At 49.1% G+C, this 16,048-nt stretch overlaps 5 protein-coding genes across 5 annotated transcripts; 2 read left to right on the top strand and 3 right to left on the bottom strand.

Annotated features, from left to right (window-relative positions):
* Positions 1-1,349: 1,349 nt before the first annotated feature.
* Positions 1,350-2,426, top strand: AKAW2_50523A (uncharacterized protein; the record flags this gene model as incomplete). The annotated part of the gene is made up of 3 exons (XM_041690351.1): positions 1,350-1,388; positions 1,439-1,510; positions 1,563-2,426. The coding sequence occupies 3 exons, from the start codon at positions 1,350-1,352 to the stop codon at positions 2,424-2,426; spliced, it is 975 nt and encodes a 324-aa protein (XP_041543944.1).
* Positions 2,427-3,643: 1,217 nt separating this feature from the next.
* On the bottom strand, positions 3,644-4,751 carry AKAW2_50522S (SDR family NAD(P)-dependent oxidoreductase; the record flags this gene model as incomplete). Its single annotated transcript, XM_041690350.1, has 4 exons — positions 3,644-3,903; positions 3,998-4,277; positions 4,377-4,628; positions 4,704-4,751. 4 exons carry the CDS (start codon positions 4,749-4,751, stop codon positions 3,644-3,646), a joined length of 840 nt encoding a protein of 279 aa, XP_041543943.1.
* A 1,257-nt stretch (positions 4,752-6,008) lies between these two features.
* On the top strand, positions 6,009-6,708 carry AKAW2_50521A (uncharacterized protein; the record flags this gene model as incomplete). The annotated part of the gene is made up of 2 exons (XM_041690349.1): positions 6,009-6,167; positions 6,229-6,708. The coding sequence occupies 2 exons, from the start codon at positions 6,009-6,011 to the stop codon at positions 6,706-6,708; spliced, it is 639 nt and encodes a 212-aa protein (XP_041543942.1).
* A 3,525-nt stretch (positions 6,709-10,233) lies between these two features.
* On the bottom strand, positions 10,234-10,827 carry AKAW2_50520S (uncharacterized protein; the record flags this gene model as incomplete). Its single annotated transcript, XM_041690348.1, has 1 exon — positions 10,234-10,827. One exon carries the CDS (start codon positions 10,825-10,827, stop codon positions 10,234-10,236), a length of 594 nt encoding a protein of 197 aa, XP_041543941.1.
* Positions 10,828-12,827: 2,000 nt separating this feature from the next.
* On the bottom strand, positions 12,828-13,636 carry AKAW2_50519S (BTB/POZ domain-containing protein; the record flags this gene model as incomplete). Its single annotated transcript, XM_041690347.1, has 3 exons — positions 12,828-13,361; positions 13,417-13,543; positions 13,596-13,636. 3 exons carry the CDS (start codon positions 13,634-13,636, stop codon positions 12,828-12,830), a joined length of 702 nt encoding a protein of 233 aa, XP_041543940.1.
* Positions 13,637-16,048: the final 2,412 nt, after the last annotated feature.

Raw genomic sequence — 16,048 nt, 5'->3', positions numbered from 1 at the left:
CTTGACCATGAGAGCCATGTGATCGTGGTTTACGTTACGGTCTTCACCGCCACCCATCAGCCGGCAAGTGGCCGCTTTTATTGGGTGCTTCTACTGAGATTAACTACTACCACGCACTAAATGCAAAGCATGCGATCTAAGTATAGAAAGGCTAATGCAAATCCTGGACCTACCTTAGCTACTTGAAGCGCGTTTGTTTTATCTAACGGTGGCTTAGTTCGCAGGGTGGCAACGTTTCAATGCACTCATGGAGCATGAAGTGTTATCTTCAGTCAACATGATTATCGTGAGAACTCAGATGCTGCATGTTGCCTACAAGAGAATAAGTATACAGTGTAACTGCAACTGCACTAACTGCAAAGCACATCGCTTCTTTTCCTCGGACCCCTGTCCCGCCTTCTATATTACTGCGGGTCTTCTGATGGAGGTCGGTGAGCCTAGATCTCCTGGCTTGAAGGCTACCCAGAATGCTTACGGTCTCTGATTGGAGAGACCCACATCACTCGGTCAAAACATCTTCCTTGTTTTGGAAGGCTGCTTTGTACATAAGTGTTTGTTTACGGCTGGATTTTAACCTCCGCCTGTAAGAGCGATCGACTCATCTTTACTAGCAAGAAAGGGCGAACCGGACCCGGATTTTTGTCCCTGTTTTCAGACACTTCACTGAGAAGTCTAAATTAACCCTGTAGTTGCATTGAGTCGGACACAGCTTGCGCTTGTGACGTTCCAGAATATAGCTTTGATGGCGCCCAGTCATCCGATTGTGGCTGCAATCAAGCGGTGTGATGAGTGTATAGAGATGCAAAGACAGTCAGCCCACTAAGATCCGGTTAGTCTGATGGGTTGTAACAGCCAGACACATCGTGTCGAAATAATATGGGGTCATTTTGGTTGGAAGGCTGACAAGAAATAGACTGACGGCTGCACCGAATAAGGCCAGATCGCGTTGGCGACCGTCTCGTTTCTCTTTGTCTCTACAGGGTCAGACCAGATAGAACCACTGGATTGTCAATAAGCACTGCAGATGATTCCTATGATAACCAAATGTACCCCGTCTACCTTTAGCTATCGTGAGAGGGAGCATCTTTGAGTCCAAACCATTGAATCCATGTTCGTTAGGGGAAAGAACCGATGAACAGGTTCGCACTATTGGGCTTGCTTTGACAGGGGTCCCTCAAGCCTTGTGAGATGAACCATATCTCCGAGTCAACGGCCGTGTGGCAATACGTTTTCCTTGACCGCGGATCATTCCGTCTGTTCAGGAGTGACTATTTTCTCTCAATTGAGCTTGGAGATACCTGGTACTGGGACCTCCTCCTTCTAGCCAGATTTTAGGAGACCAGGAGACAATGCAGGCTAAACTGAAGCAAAAAATCGAGGACAAAACGGTCAGCTACATTTACACTGGATGTTGTCATCATTATTAACTTAATCGCAGCGGGCTTTCAACCGAGCTCTGGATGAACTGCATAACGACCAGGGCAGTCGGGAAAATGTGGCCGAATCTGTGGTAACAGATATTCCTTCATAATCTTAATCTATTCAGACTAAATGTTCTCTAGCTTGAGTTAATTAATGTGATTTGGCCGAATCCAGCACAAGGAGGGCATGATTCGACCAACTTTCGCCAGATTATGCGTTATGTCTCAAACCTACTTCGCTCCGGCGATGAGGACCAGTTGCTGTCATCTCGCTCGATTCCGTCGCCTACGTACAAAAGCGTTGATATGCCGTCGCCCGCTTATCCACCATTAATGGAGAGAGGTGGCGCAGAGCACACGACCGCACGTGCAAAGAGCCCTCTAGATCGAGTGGATGGTCTTCAGACGGGCCACGTGGAAACAGATTTTCTGAACATGGCTATTTCACCTACCGACCTTGCGGCTATCTTCCCAGAAGACTTCTATGGAAACATGCTTATTGACAATCTAAACTTGGCGTCTCAAAATTCTCAATCTCAGGGCTTCGGGACATTGATGGCAATGGCTGACAATATGGAGAACTCGAATCTGGACCAACTTACGCCAGAGGATGATCTTTCGCTGCTATCACAGTTGACTCCTCAGTTGGAAATCAGTATGAGCATGGACTTACAACCATATACGTCGCCTGAATTCTGGGAGGCATGGTTGGCTGAGTTAGTTCCAATGGCCTGTCCTGACTCGCCCGCAGGCCTGGGGGCTCCCATTGCCAATCTAAGCAACGAAATTTCTCAAAGCTGGAATGGGCCGTTTCCTGTCACACCTAACCTGCATGATCATCTAAATAAAAGCGAGGTTTCTGCAGGACTATCTGATTCCAGTGCCCCAACATCAACCAAGACTGCGGCCAATGTGAACGACATTGCCACAGGCTTAGAGGATAACAATTCGGAGCCTGAGATGATTGAGCAGATATCCAGATTGGATAGCTTTCGAGCCGCATAGGCAACGTGTGGCAATTCGTCTAGTCTCTACTCCTAGAGTTGACGAGGGCTGGCCAACCGATCGGGGAGGCTACAATGATGTCCTTTGCGTGCAAGTTGACGGCGATGAAAAAACACTCCTGAAACTTGGATAGGAGACTGAACTCATTCGCAAGTCAATGACATGGGACTGCTTTAAGCCATACCATCTTTTTTTGTAAGACCTTAAATAATCTGTAGGACACCTGTTCAGCATTCAAGGATATGTGATTGAACTCGGAGGAGCTACAACATTAGAACCTGTGTTGATAAATCAGTGACAGTTGCACATTCGGCTTAGCCGCCGGGCGTTAAGGAATTGTTGTGTGTGTGTGTGTGTGTGTGTGTGTGTTTTCAGCTTCCGCCCAGGCGGGCACGTATTTTTACCGCCTTCCGGTTGGTCTGGTCAGTTGTTGTTCCTTAGGACTACTAACTTCGACGTAATAAAAGGTCGCGCGGCCTATTTCGTAATGCCATTTACAAGCTGCTCGTTTTATATTTATTATATCTAAATGGTACAGTTAAAAACCCTTGAATTCTCTTAAATACTACCTAAATACTACTTGAATAAGTTAATGAGTATTTCTTGCCAAGTTTCCAAAACCATTTGTATACATACTATGATAGGTTGCAATCAAAATACATAGAATTTATTTAACGGCTACGTTACATGATAACTAATTCGAAAAGTCATGAAAGAAAACACCCATAGATACCATTAAAATATGTACTTTTATAAACAAGCCTTGTAGACTTCTTATAGCTGAAATTACCTAACTAAGATTTTATTGTAAAAAACCTTGTGTACGACATTTTGGGACGGGTTGCCCGACCGTGAGAGCCACGCGGTTGTTGGTTACTTTAGATTGTGCTCGGGAAGGCCCGGACCTACAATAGGTGTTCAAAAGTCTCGGGACATCCCGCTCCCGCGTCTTACAGTACGCGTCAAAAAACTCAACACCGTAGTAAACCTTTGAAAGGGATTAACACGCACTTATGTATTGGACTACGTAGACTTCTACTTGATTTATGTATTCGGGGTTCGACCATTCATTCAGCGTACTACAACAAACCACGTCCAACAATTCCAGCCATTCCACTGCACACAGACTATTACTCATTCACCGTATCGAATACATCGTATACCATAACCCTCTCACTTCTATTAACTACCAACCAGACATAAAATATGAATACTAATCAATGAAACCTCAACGTCGCCGTAACCGCCGCATCCAACAACAAACTCGTAGCATTAACATAACTCGCCGACGGACTAAGCAAATAAACAATCGTATCTCCCACCTCATCACTCTCCGCCGCACGCTTAATGGGTATAACGGCCTCGATTTCCGCGCGCACCTGCGGGTTCCGCTCCAACTCGACGTCGAGGAGAGGGGTGCGGACCCAGATGGGACATACGGCGTTGCAGCGGATGCCTTCGGCGGAGTGGTCCAGTCCTGTACCAGATAATATTTATATATGTTTATAACGGGAGTTGGATTGAATAGGATAGTATCGTGTATAAGGTATTGGGGGAGGGGATAAACATACCAACCATCTTCGTCACCGCCATGCAGGCATGCTTGGAGACGGTATATGATGCCTTCCCGGGCAGTCCGGCGAAGGAGTTGGCTGAGCAGACGTTCACGATGGCGCCGCGACCAATGTCCCGGGTGCCGGTGCGGCTAGTGAAGGTGCGTGAGGTCTGCTTGCGCATGGCGGCGGCTTCGGCGCGGCAGCAGAGGAACATACCGCGGGCGTTGATGGTCTGGACGCGGTCGAAGTTGTCGATGTCGGTGTCGGCGAAGGGGGTGTGTACGCCGTTGTCGACCTAGTTGGATTTTTTTTGAGTTAGCTTGGTGGGAAGAGAACCATGCGCTAGGTTGTTGTGGAATATTCTTAACGGATAATGATGGTGGATGGGACTCACTCCTGCAGCGTTGACGGCATAGTCCAGCCGTCCGAACTTCTCGACGACAAAGTCAACCATGGCTTGCACGCCATCTTGATCGGTCACGTTAACGGTGAAGTGGGTGGATTGGTATTCGGGGTTTGTGGCGTATTGCTTGCTCTCTTCGGCGGAGGCAGTGGCTGTTTCGGTGTTCATGTCGGCGAAGACGATGACGCGGGCGCCTGCTTCGGCTAGGGAGAAAGCGGTTTGTTGGCCGATGCCGCGACCAGACTGGATTTATGGGAGGTTAGTTTGGGAGGAGGAAACCATCTGTTTGAGGTGGTGGGGGAGAGGGAAGGTTCTTACGCCGACGACCAGAGCGACGCCATCTAATTGAGTGCCTCTGATGACCATTGTAGATGTGGGAGGAAGGATAATAACTCAGAGAAAGAGGGTTGAATAGAATTGAGGGTGTGAGTGTGTAAGAGAGAAGAAAGACAGAGAAGGGAAAGCTTGGAATTATGAGTGCCTACGGAGAGGGGGGAAGTTCCCGGGGAGGAGGAGGGGTTAACTTACTATACTCATTCGAGACGACGCTGAATTATAGATAAAGGTAGTGATTGGTACTCCGGTGGTATAAAGTATGTACTCCATCAACCTCAAACAGTGGAAACAAGGCAGCAATGCTATCTCTTTGTTGCCCTATCCTGGAAAACCAAGCGAGCATCCTGGTCAACAGCAACGTTAGCCGATGTCGCGGGGGGGATCATCTCTGACGGTTGAAGTGGCTGCGTGAGCTTTCTACGATTGGATGACAGGCCCTTGTCTAGCCCGTTGACTACTGCATCTTGATTTAGGTCGTGAAAGGATGGGCTGACTAGTGTTTGGTCGAGCCTAAGAATGTGGGTGGCTGCCGTCAGAAATTAGTGGGGATGAAGTCAAGGATGATCGCCAAGGAGGAGGGGAATCTCTCTGTAAGGAGTAGATAACTAAGAGCGAACTAGACAAGGGGGTATGTGCATGGAGTATTGCAGACTACAAGAATGAGGAGGGGAAGTTGTGATCCACCTGTTATGGAGGATCTCTTGCCCTAGCGATGTTTCCTGGTATATAAACATCGCCCCATCCATGCAACCATTCCTATTACTTTACCCAAGTAGCTCACCGCTCGACTTGCCCTACGGCCCAGGGTTGTCCAATTTCACGGGCCAATACCACTCTGTGCGATGGTATTAACGAGTGCAGAGCCCCTCGAGCCATGGGCTAGGTGGGTCAGTTTCGGAGACCAGACTAAATGTGCTGTGATATTTCGATCAGGCCGAAAAAGATCATTCTAGACATTTGACCGCCCTGATCCAGAAAATCTCCCATGGTACTTGGGTCCGCTGCAAAGCACAGTGTTGCAGATCTTAACCATCAATGCGTCACTCGTTCAATTAGAGGGACACAGGACCAAGTAGGCAGAAAGAGCCAATGGACAGTTGTCACTAACTTTCTTTGACTGAGAGGATTGCTAGGGACACTCTGCCATCACCAATGGCGTGTTTTACTCCTGTCCAGCCAGGTCTCTTGCGGGCTGTGACTCTGACCAAATCTCCCTTCAGCACGGCACTCTACGGCACCCTTGTTCCATTCCGCACTTCTCTGATGTTATCTTGGGACTATTCATAAATGCCAATAGTCACAACTAGGCCACGGGTGGGCGGTCGCGCAACCGCCCGGGAGACCGAGAGTCACAGTGGTGTTTCTGACGCAGGATCCATCCAGAGAGAGGAGCTCGTCGCGCGGCCTCTCAAGCAGCCTGCGCGCTCCCTTAGACGTCCGCCCATGGTAAGTCCCCAGGCACGGTTGGCAGGGCCTGGTTATTCTGCTGACTTCACTCACCAACCAGCGGGCACAAGTATCCGGTTCTGGTTTTCGGGACGCCCATTCTGCCACATTACTGGAGGACCACCAGGCCTGTTTGGCTACGGTCGAAACACTGGAGCGGGAAAATGAAGCATTAAGGGGGGACAAGAAGACCCTGTTAGAGCGCCTTGAAGGCGCTGGAAGTGCAATGCAGGAATTGTTGAATAACCAGCATCGGTGCGAACAAGAGTTCTCTGAGCAGCAGGCGACTCGACAACTGGTGGATGAAATGCAGCATACCGTTGCAGGTTGGCACCAGCGGCTTCGGAGCCCGGCTGGTGTAGCAGAACGTGTGGATCCCGCTGCCCTGACGACTGCCCTACCGGCAACGACAGCGGTACCGGACATGTGGCCTACTCAGGAGGATGAAGGGGGTGCATTTGGCAATGATCATAATATGGTACCCGAGTCGGGTAACTTCGCGCAGCTTTTCCAGTTTTGGTTGCTCTGCCGTAGTAATTGATTATCTGAGATGCGCACAAGTATATCGATCTACAACTAAAGTGCAGACTGTCACGCAGTGCACTTCTGCTCTCGCTAAAAGCTGGCTAAGGGCACTTTCGACACGGCGAGTTGCCTCTATGTTGGCAGAAGGACCGGCTGATGCCGGGATGGGTAAACCTTTTGTATATAAAACGCGTGGGCTAATCCCATAGTGAATTGATTGCGCTTGACAAGGGCCTTAGAAACTCAAGTTCCGTTGTTGACCGTCGACAAGCTAACAGAGCATGAGCGTGTCACACGTCTGGGCCTCGGAAAGGCAAGTCGCAATTTAGCCAGGTAATGTTAAGCTTCTGGAATCAGAAACACGAGGGTCGTCTAAAGGTCTGAGTTGAAGGAAGACTCCAAGTCATTTTTGGGTGAGCCTGCACGCATACTCCCCGTCCCTCAAACTACCCTGCTTTCTCTTAGAGTACATATGATTGTGCTGGATCGAGAGCGGCACGCCCATACCTCATATAGATGAGCAGCCAGTCGTGAAACTCTCGACGGAATTATCTCGTCGTCGGCAAGCTGGACGAGGGAAATAGCTAATGATGTAGCGTCCAGAATTTATAGCCATGAACCCGAGATCTCTCCGGTTCTGTCTCTCTCCATACCGCGCAAGGGGAGAGTAACCAAATATTGTGCAAGGCATGAGCTACCGGAGATCACATCGGTCGACCATGACATTGCACTAGTTCGGAGGAGAACCATGGCCCTGATGACAAGACAAATGAAGAGAACAAAGAAAAGAAAAATACCCATAGTCACTACGAGACACCTAGAACAGCGGCAGTACAAGCGCCAAGAAGACGAGAACAGGTTCTCTGCATATCCCTCAAGGTCTTCGACGTTCTCGCAGCCGTGGCGGTCGAGGTAGCCGATGATATAATCATGCAGCATGGATTCGAGCCTGACATCAGTCCGGTGGGAGACTGATGCACCGTCTTGGGGATATTCAAGCCGCAGCAGGGCCCATCCGACTCATAAAGAAGGGAAGCTCGAGCTAGTGAAGACTGGGACCATCAGATGCACCTTTCGGGCATTCATGCCCCATTATCATAGTGGATTCACGAATTTCAAATCCCACATTTTATACGTGGCTATTTGTCTTTGCATGTTCATCATGTCTTGTCAATAAAGCTAGACCTTCGTTGAGAATGTGCTTGGCAGACGTGATATTACCTGCTCACGGGAGCAAGCCAGTGGAGCTGCGCGAGCCCATAGAGAAAGAAGAAGTCCTATCTATTGCAGCCATACAATCGGAATTTTTATAAAGTTTCTAGAAGTGTGGCCTTTCTTGTATTTCACAAATGGCCTGGACAGAACGGGGCCTTTTTCCCACTGGCCTTCACGTCTAAAACCTCCGGGTGAAAATTCCTTATATAATACTCAATGAGGTTGTGCACATCGCTATCGTAGCAGCGAGAGTCGATGATTGTGTTCGCGCAGGTAGTGTTCAGCTTCTCTAAAATGGATATCTGCTCAATCGGAACAGCTTTTGAAACAGCCATGCGCGGGCTGTTGGGGGGCGTCTTCGGGTAGATGTCGGCAAGTGAGTTTCCAGAGCCTGCTTCCAGATTGTTAATGGATGATGTTGTGGACGTTTTATCTCATGTACATAATCATGTTTCCGCACGTCACATGGGATATTGACTTGAACGAACGCGCACGTGCCTTGCGTTCCCCTTCGCTGGCATGAGCCATGACTATAGAGCCGCACTTGGCTGGGAGAGTACTTGCCAGTTGATGTGGATCCAGAAAGAACAAAGGGCTGCCGATTGAAAGCGGGCTTTTGGCACTTGTCTGACAACAGGTTCTTTTGGGCACACTGATTGAAAGTTTCTCGCGTGTTGCATTATTCTCACCCATTATCGAAATGTGTTGGAATAGATCGCCAGGGGTTGTTAATAGGTATATCGCTGGAGATCTCAGCTGTTGATGCGATAATATAGGCACGAAGGCGGTGAGGTTAGAGTAGGTGCTGGCGACTGAGGAGAGAAGCTCAGACAGTCCTTTAAATGCTTTCCTGTGTGTGCTTTGGCCCTGGTAGCGTATGCCAGTGGTCATCATTGCCGTATTAGGATTTACCCAGCTTACCCAACAAGCATTGGGCTATCCACGAGAGATAGTAGCTGACACCAACTGAGCGCTGTTTCCGATAATTGGTTTGCTATCTTCCGTATCTTCCCATTGAGCGGGGACAGATCGTTTACTATCCCCGTTCTAAATAGTTACGAGATTTATGTGAGAATAGCAGCGCTGGAAATCCAGCCGCCTTACCAACATCTGGGTTTCCACACGGTGAACCACAAGTTGCCCACCTACGTGAAACATAAGATATACACTCTTTGGTATTAACGGCCCAAAAATGCCTCGACCTTGCGTTCTACTGTGATGATGGAAACCTAATCGCCTGAACAACACACGGCCTGGAACACTGTCCGGGAAAGTTCGGGGGTCACATCTGCTTTGATATTCAAGTCCACGTTCGTCTATAGCACGCTTTTCACGTCATACAGTACAGTACTATACACCTGGACTGGTCTTTCCAGTTTCAACTTGTGTCTTTAATCTCGACATGCGTGGAAGTAGCCCACCCCAGTATAGGCGGCTACAGGACCTGCGGACCAGGTTAGGATTGCAGGCCTCGCACTCTGCCCAGATAGGTGCCCACAGCCACGCCGCGGTGGCAAGGGAACATGGGACCGCAGAGCATAGTGATCTCGATCTAGGGGTTGTAGAATAGTGTAATGGGAGCGCCAACATGTTGGCGGACGACAGCGAGGAGGACAGTGCCCAAGGGCAAGCCTTTGCTCTCCTAAGTGAGTACAGAATCACAGATCTCCGACTCTGCTTCCAAAAACTATACAACACGAGCTGACACTATATCAGGCCGCCCAAACGGGTGGAGTTAGTGTACGATTTCTTTCTATGTATCTACAACCGTCGCACTACGGCACGTCACGTGTTGGTTCTTGGCGCACGCGCTCCCGCTTCAGCGCCAACAGTACCTTCGCCACCCCAGCAGCAGGTATCTTCCTCCCCAGGTTCCAGAAATGATTCATTTGTAGCTGTGGTGAGTAATACGAAGGATTTTCTATTCTACAGCTAACTCAGAGCACAGATGCTGGGGTCGCACAAGTTATTGAAGTTGGATTGCAACTTTTGTGGAACAATTTAACCGGCAGGAGCCTCGCCGGACAGTTGCTGCAAGATCACGAAATTCACTTTTCATCAACATGTCGATGACGCTCATCGGTGTTCACTTTTGAGGGCCTCTTCACCAAACGTACGGTGATACGCTCGGTCAGAGCCCCTCTAGCGTGATATCTCCATCCGACGGCAATCTGAGCCACCCTCCAACCCAGCCAGATAGCTGACAAATGAATCATTTTTGAAACCTGAACTTGCTTCCTCAGGCATGCGTAGGAAACCTTCTTCTGTAGGCAATGTGGCAGTCAAAGTTTGGCTCGACATCGGGACGCTCCACAACTTATGAATCCTATAGCCTTGCCCGTCTTGGTTTGGGATGCTTCCATTGAGGGTGTGGAGCGGACTTGCTAGCTTTGGCGAACTTCGCAGTCCAAGAGTCGGTCTCGTCCTCAGGCCATATCTCATAGCAGAATTCTTCTGCGCCAGGCACAGTGGGGTGCACCAGTTCGATCTTCTTGACGCAGCACGATCCTCTTTCCCCCTTCAAAATTGGGTCTTCGATTGCTTGGTAGTTTGTCCCTCCATGCGGGTTGAATCTTTCGGGAGGTGGAGACGTCACGACTGTGACTGTTCCCCCGTCTTGTGCAATATGAGAGGCAAAAAGAGCCGATGCGCCGTGCATATATCTGCTCCAACGTTGCTTCGATTTATGGAGCTGCCGACATTGCGGATGGTCATGGACCATGAGAGGGCCCATCGCCGTGGTTAGCGTCTGCATCCCGTGTGCATCTGCCCATTGCTGAACGATGGCACGGGGTACGCCGCTCCACATCACCTGGCGGCCCGGCCGCCATGCGGTTCCCTGGAACCGTTCGCAGATCTGGATCGCCTCTGCGGTGGTGAGCTCTTGATGGAGATATTCGATGCCCACTGACGAGCACATGTGGTTTTGCCCGACTAAATCCCACGTCCAACGCGGTGTCTGGGACCGAGCTGATGGGCAAGGAAGTGGTCGGTGGGGCGATTAGAGATGATCTACGGTCGCATGTGACGTCATCATGAGAAGATCCACGGGAAGAGCCTACACCTACATCTCACGTCCGCCATCCAGCAAACATGCTATGGACGGCATGGGATCTAGATGTCAGAACTTTTCTAAAAACCGACCCACCAGAATGGTCCTCTTATGCTGCCAGTCGTTTAGGCAATGGCGTTGGATCATCCCAGCGAATTCCAAAGATGAGGCCAATTCGGGCTGACCAATTCGGAATGAATGTAGGTAGATTACGTTTTGGCTGACAAAGGCGAGTTGTTGTTTCACCACATAGAACCCCAGTTGGTAATAGTCCTGATTCATTCTCAGGGGTCTTCGCATATTCCCGAAGCCATCTGATAAGAATGCAATGCATTGGACCAATATATAGACATTGCCTCTTATCAATGGTGGAAGATATGGACAATGGCAGTATATTAATTCGCAAATAGCGACCAGCTAGTATCAGCTACTGTCTCTCGCGGGGAACCCAATGCCTATCGGGGAAGCTGGATAATACCCAATCCAGCAGTAACAGCCTCTGGCGTATTCTATCAGGGCAATAGCGCGCACCTGGAAGGGTTAAAGGGCGGTCTGAGCTCCGTTCTTCACTCGCCAGCACTTGCTCTACGCTCCCGCCGCCCTCATGCCCATGAAATCGCCGCCTCATTGTTCAGAAACTTCAGCGATCAACCATAACACCTCCTGACGAAGAGGCCCGGTGCATTTCAACGATGGGTAGAAACAATGCAACTTGTCAAGATCCTTAGCCAGCGGAGCGAAAGGACCTTGTGACCAGATGGGTGTCAAAAGCCCGCTTCCAATCCGCGCCCTTTTCCTTCCGTCACGCATGGGAAAGCAGCGACCACTGCCTACTCTGGAGGGGTCATACACGAAAGTTGAGCAACAGATTGCGGACTGACAAACGGCGCAGTGGAGTTGCAACTCCAGGAGAAGGAACCGTATCGGTTGCAGCCCGGCTCTATCGGCAGCAAGAGGAAACCAGTACCATTGAGCCTGTAGACGATCACCGAAGAGCCTTCAAGGTGCTGACTAAGAAACATTGCCGTCCTACGCTCCTCAACCTCAATTGCAACAGCCGCTATCTGCTGAGTTAGCATTGTCCGATACAAGAATAACAGCGCAAGAAAGACGCACCTTATGTGTCGTGACAAGGATACTTACTATGAGACGCTAGTAAGCGGAAAAGCAGCTCTCGCATTGCCATGGTCTTCCAGAGTCGCTGGGACGGAGTATGAGTAAATCCGAATGCGTGCCGATTGTCCCAAGGCAACAAGGCATCGCGCCCGTGAGCACGGCGACTTTGATGGCGAGAAACGGACCTCACTGTGCGATTGCGTGCGGCTAAACAGGTGCCATACTGCAGATCTACCTTCTCAGTTGTCCAACAATGCGCCCTGGGGGGCCGACCCACGAGCTGGGGCTAACCTATTGGTCATTCTTGCTCCACAGGGGCGCTGCTGACAGCTGGCCGTCCATTCTTTACAGAAGGATCCGTATGTTTCAATTTCCAGGGGCACCATAACAACGACCGTGCGACATCCGTGCCACGAAGCAGATGTACCTTCCACACTAAATACAATGGACAAGTTCTCTTCCCACTAAAACCCACCATGTCTGCTCAGGCGGTGTTTTCGAGCTTTTTCGGGCGACCGGAATGGTTGTCCACAATCAGTGCACCAGCTATGTACAGCGCTGTCATGCTGCCGAAGGCCAGTTCTGCTCTCGAAAGACCTAGTACAAAGCCCGCAGTAGAAACGTCTGGGCGTTTGTCGCACGGATGGAACAGGAACAGAGCGGAAGATACTCGGCTTAACAATCTGATTGTCACTAAATAGAATTACTAAGCCTTACAGTCTAGGCGGGTGAGGTTCTGGACAAAGGCACCCCTACCATGTTCTCTTTTCCAATTCGACAACTCGTTCTATCAAAGCCGTGGACAGTTCATACACAAACTCGGGGTATTCTTTTCGAGCGTCATCAAACTGCCGGAATTTCTGAAGCGTACCGAGATGTCGAAGAGCAAAGCGTATGATAATTTCACGTAGGTCTGATCTTGGCGGACACTGAGACCCATACACATCGCTGACAACCGTGAGAAATCCGCAGTCGTCCCAGTTATTTTCCATGTTGGAATTCAACTTTCTTTTGGATATATCTTTCAATCCTTCAATCATATACTTATCGGCTATAATATAGATTTGCACATTGGTCTGTGCACGCCTCCACTGCCTTGAAAGAGCATCTTGGGAGATACGCTCTGTCGGTAATATTTCCTCTTCGTTCGCAGCAGATTCATTATCCGCAGCTGGATCATCCGTATTGTCAGGTGAGTCATCGTAGTCCGCACGGTAAAGAAAATCAAACAACTTGGATACGATGAAAGGGTCATCGTGAATGTTGATGACGCGGGATTCAGATTCCTATGTAGGTGGAAGTTAACGACCAGGCTTTGGGTTATATCGCCAACCCATTTACCTCGAAATTACCATTTGCCGCCTTGTCGAAAAATGGCGACTGTGGGCACACAATGCAACAATGAACGTGGAAGGTTGAAGATTGGCATTTGACCGCGAGATCTGAGAACTTCCCATCCTCTCGCATGCTATAAATCATGTCTTAACCCATGTCTCAATACCAAGATCGAGGTAAATTACCGCGACAACAGTGCTTTGAGGGTATCAAAACCCGCAGACATGGTGCGTCAGGATACCCCCCGTGGAGTTGTTGCTTCACTATTATTCTCCTGACGAACTTCGTGTCTCGTCAAGAACTGTCATGGCCTGTGGGAATGGATATGGTCACATGACCTGACCACGTCATCATCTCCTTCCTGGCTCCAGGTTTCTCCCGTCTGACCTTGAGTAGCTGGGAGCCGGATCAGAGTAGGGCCGACACCCCGCTTTTTACCGGCCCTAGAATTGTGTTCGGAAACGGATTTACAAGTAACCCGTGCCAACCTGCTCTTCTGCCGTCTGCACACCATGCATGCCCTCCCATGTCTGCCAATTGTTTTTTCTGTATGTGTGGTCGAGCTTTCCGTATCTCCTTGTCTACTTTGACAAAGAAGCTAGTTTATTTATCACTCGGCTCCAGCTGTCTCTGCGGTCATACTTGGATTGTAGCGTGATGGGCCCGATATACATACTCAACAATATATGTTACACCATAGGAACGTTCATTAGAAGGGGAGAGTCTAGGCTAAAGCTGCTTGAATCGTCGTTATCTAGGCTACGTACGGAATAGCCGCGCGCGAGTTGAAGTAAACAAAGTGTATATGGTCACGTGATAGCGATATGCAGCCTTGCCTACTAGGGAGTAGGCGCACCAACATCTTGTTTTCACGCTTGCTATGAGTTTAGATTCCAACTTGGCCTTTTTTTGACGATTAGCTCTACGTTCACCATCGTGTCTGGACATTTGACTCGGCACACATGGTGTTTGTGCTGGATGGTGGCAATCACGGAGACGACAGAACGTCGCATGTGTTATTTTATATATAGTATGCTTTTCGGTACACGAGTAGCAAACGCAACCTCACGGATTCGAAAAGAAATAAGTGCATCACTGCGATTTGCCCGATCTTCTTTGACTTCCATGAAGATGATCAAGAAGGAGCACAAAACCTTGGATTCCGACCCATAGTTAGCTGACGTCCCTCTTTCCTACAATAGAAAGCCAGACGACATTGAGCGATAGTATTGGCCAAAGATAAATTCCCTCATTAGACCCACCTAACATTGTATCAATATCATTTGTTCTTTCTTTCTTTTCTTTCTTTCTTATTTTTCTTTCTTTTTTTTTTTTTCCTTTCTCAATTTTTCCCTCCCCTGCGTTATTTCTCGTTACGACAACAGAACCCTGAAATCTGAACTTGGGGTCGCCGCAGCATCTATGCTCCAGCCGGCCTATACTCCGGTCAGTATATAGTGGGCCTGCTGGGCGGGCGCCTGGACGGTCTTTGTTGCATGTGACATGGCTTATCTCGTCGCCCATAGGAACACGTCTCCACTCCTGCTGCGAGGCTTCGGGCTTTCGCGGTCTGCCGTTGTTATGCTTCATGCCTAGTGGGCCTCTGTGCAATTCCAAATCATGATAGGCGCGCCATAGTGCCCGGAGATTCTGAGTACTGGATCATGCTAACAAGGCTATACCATAACTTGGGAGCTTCTGATGATCACAATTCTAGAATTTAGGTGATTGTACTTGATTAACCTAGCTAATATCAGACCGCTCTAGCGAATACGTGTTCAATGAGCGTAGCTGATATTGACATATTCATCATCGCTTTTAGCAATAGGCCTAAAAGTGGAGCGTGGTTTTCTGAATCGAGCGGGTGTCACTTAGTCTGGTCTTGATCTTACCCCTCTGTGTAGCTTGGGTGGAGGGAATCCTCGCTAGCCATTCTATCTCTGCAAGCTCAGCTTAAAGTATAATTTCTTCTTGCTTTAGAACGTCCAAAAAATTTCCAATTCTTCCGAAAGTCCCGGTCCTGCTCGCTGATAGCATGCCTATACATGGCAGATTCTCCTGACACAGCGCAAGGACTGCATGGCTTCACACGATCACATCATGCAGATCAGATCACCTGTAGGAATAGCAGAGGATAAATCAACCTTGGCTTTGAATAGATTTTTAGACCAGTCAGTGAGTCCATAAGATTTTTGAGCACCTGCAAGGGAATAGATGCATCCTTGCCTTGACTTTGCGGTTGCGGCAGTTAAAGCGTGCGTAAGTTGGTCGTTTCGTCATGCACTGCTTAGTATTGGTAGACCTCAGCCCCATCCATTTTGGAATTGTCTGCCAAGGAAGAGAAGCCCACACCACCCCGCACCCTCGAAATAGTGTTATGGCTATTATTGATTTCAATAAAACAATGACCTTGGAGACTCTTAGAGAGCTGGTAGTGAGCACACGTTCGAATTATCCCCGCAAGAGCAATGGGGGAATTCTCATTTTAATCGTGTATGAGAGGCCGATTAGGTGCACTTTCCAGGGATAAAGGTAAGTGTTACTGAGAGTAATGAGTGGTAGATTTTCCCGTTTCGCGAGGATAGTGGTAGGACTGGCATGAAGGGTGCAAACGCACTAAGTTCTAGGGTGCACTCGA

This window comes from Aspergillus luchuensis, chromosome 5 (genome assembly GCF_016861625.1).
Source record: "Aspergillus luchuensis IFO 4308 DNA, chromosome 5, nearly complete sequence".
Classification (NCBI taxonomy): domain Eukaryota; kingdom Fungi; phylum Ascomycota; class Eurotiomycetes; order Eurotiales; family Aspergillaceae; genus Aspergillus; species Aspergillus luchuensis.
The sequence above is the reverse complement of the archived record's forward strand: the minus strand, read 5'-3'. Positions and strand labels throughout refer to the sequence as shown.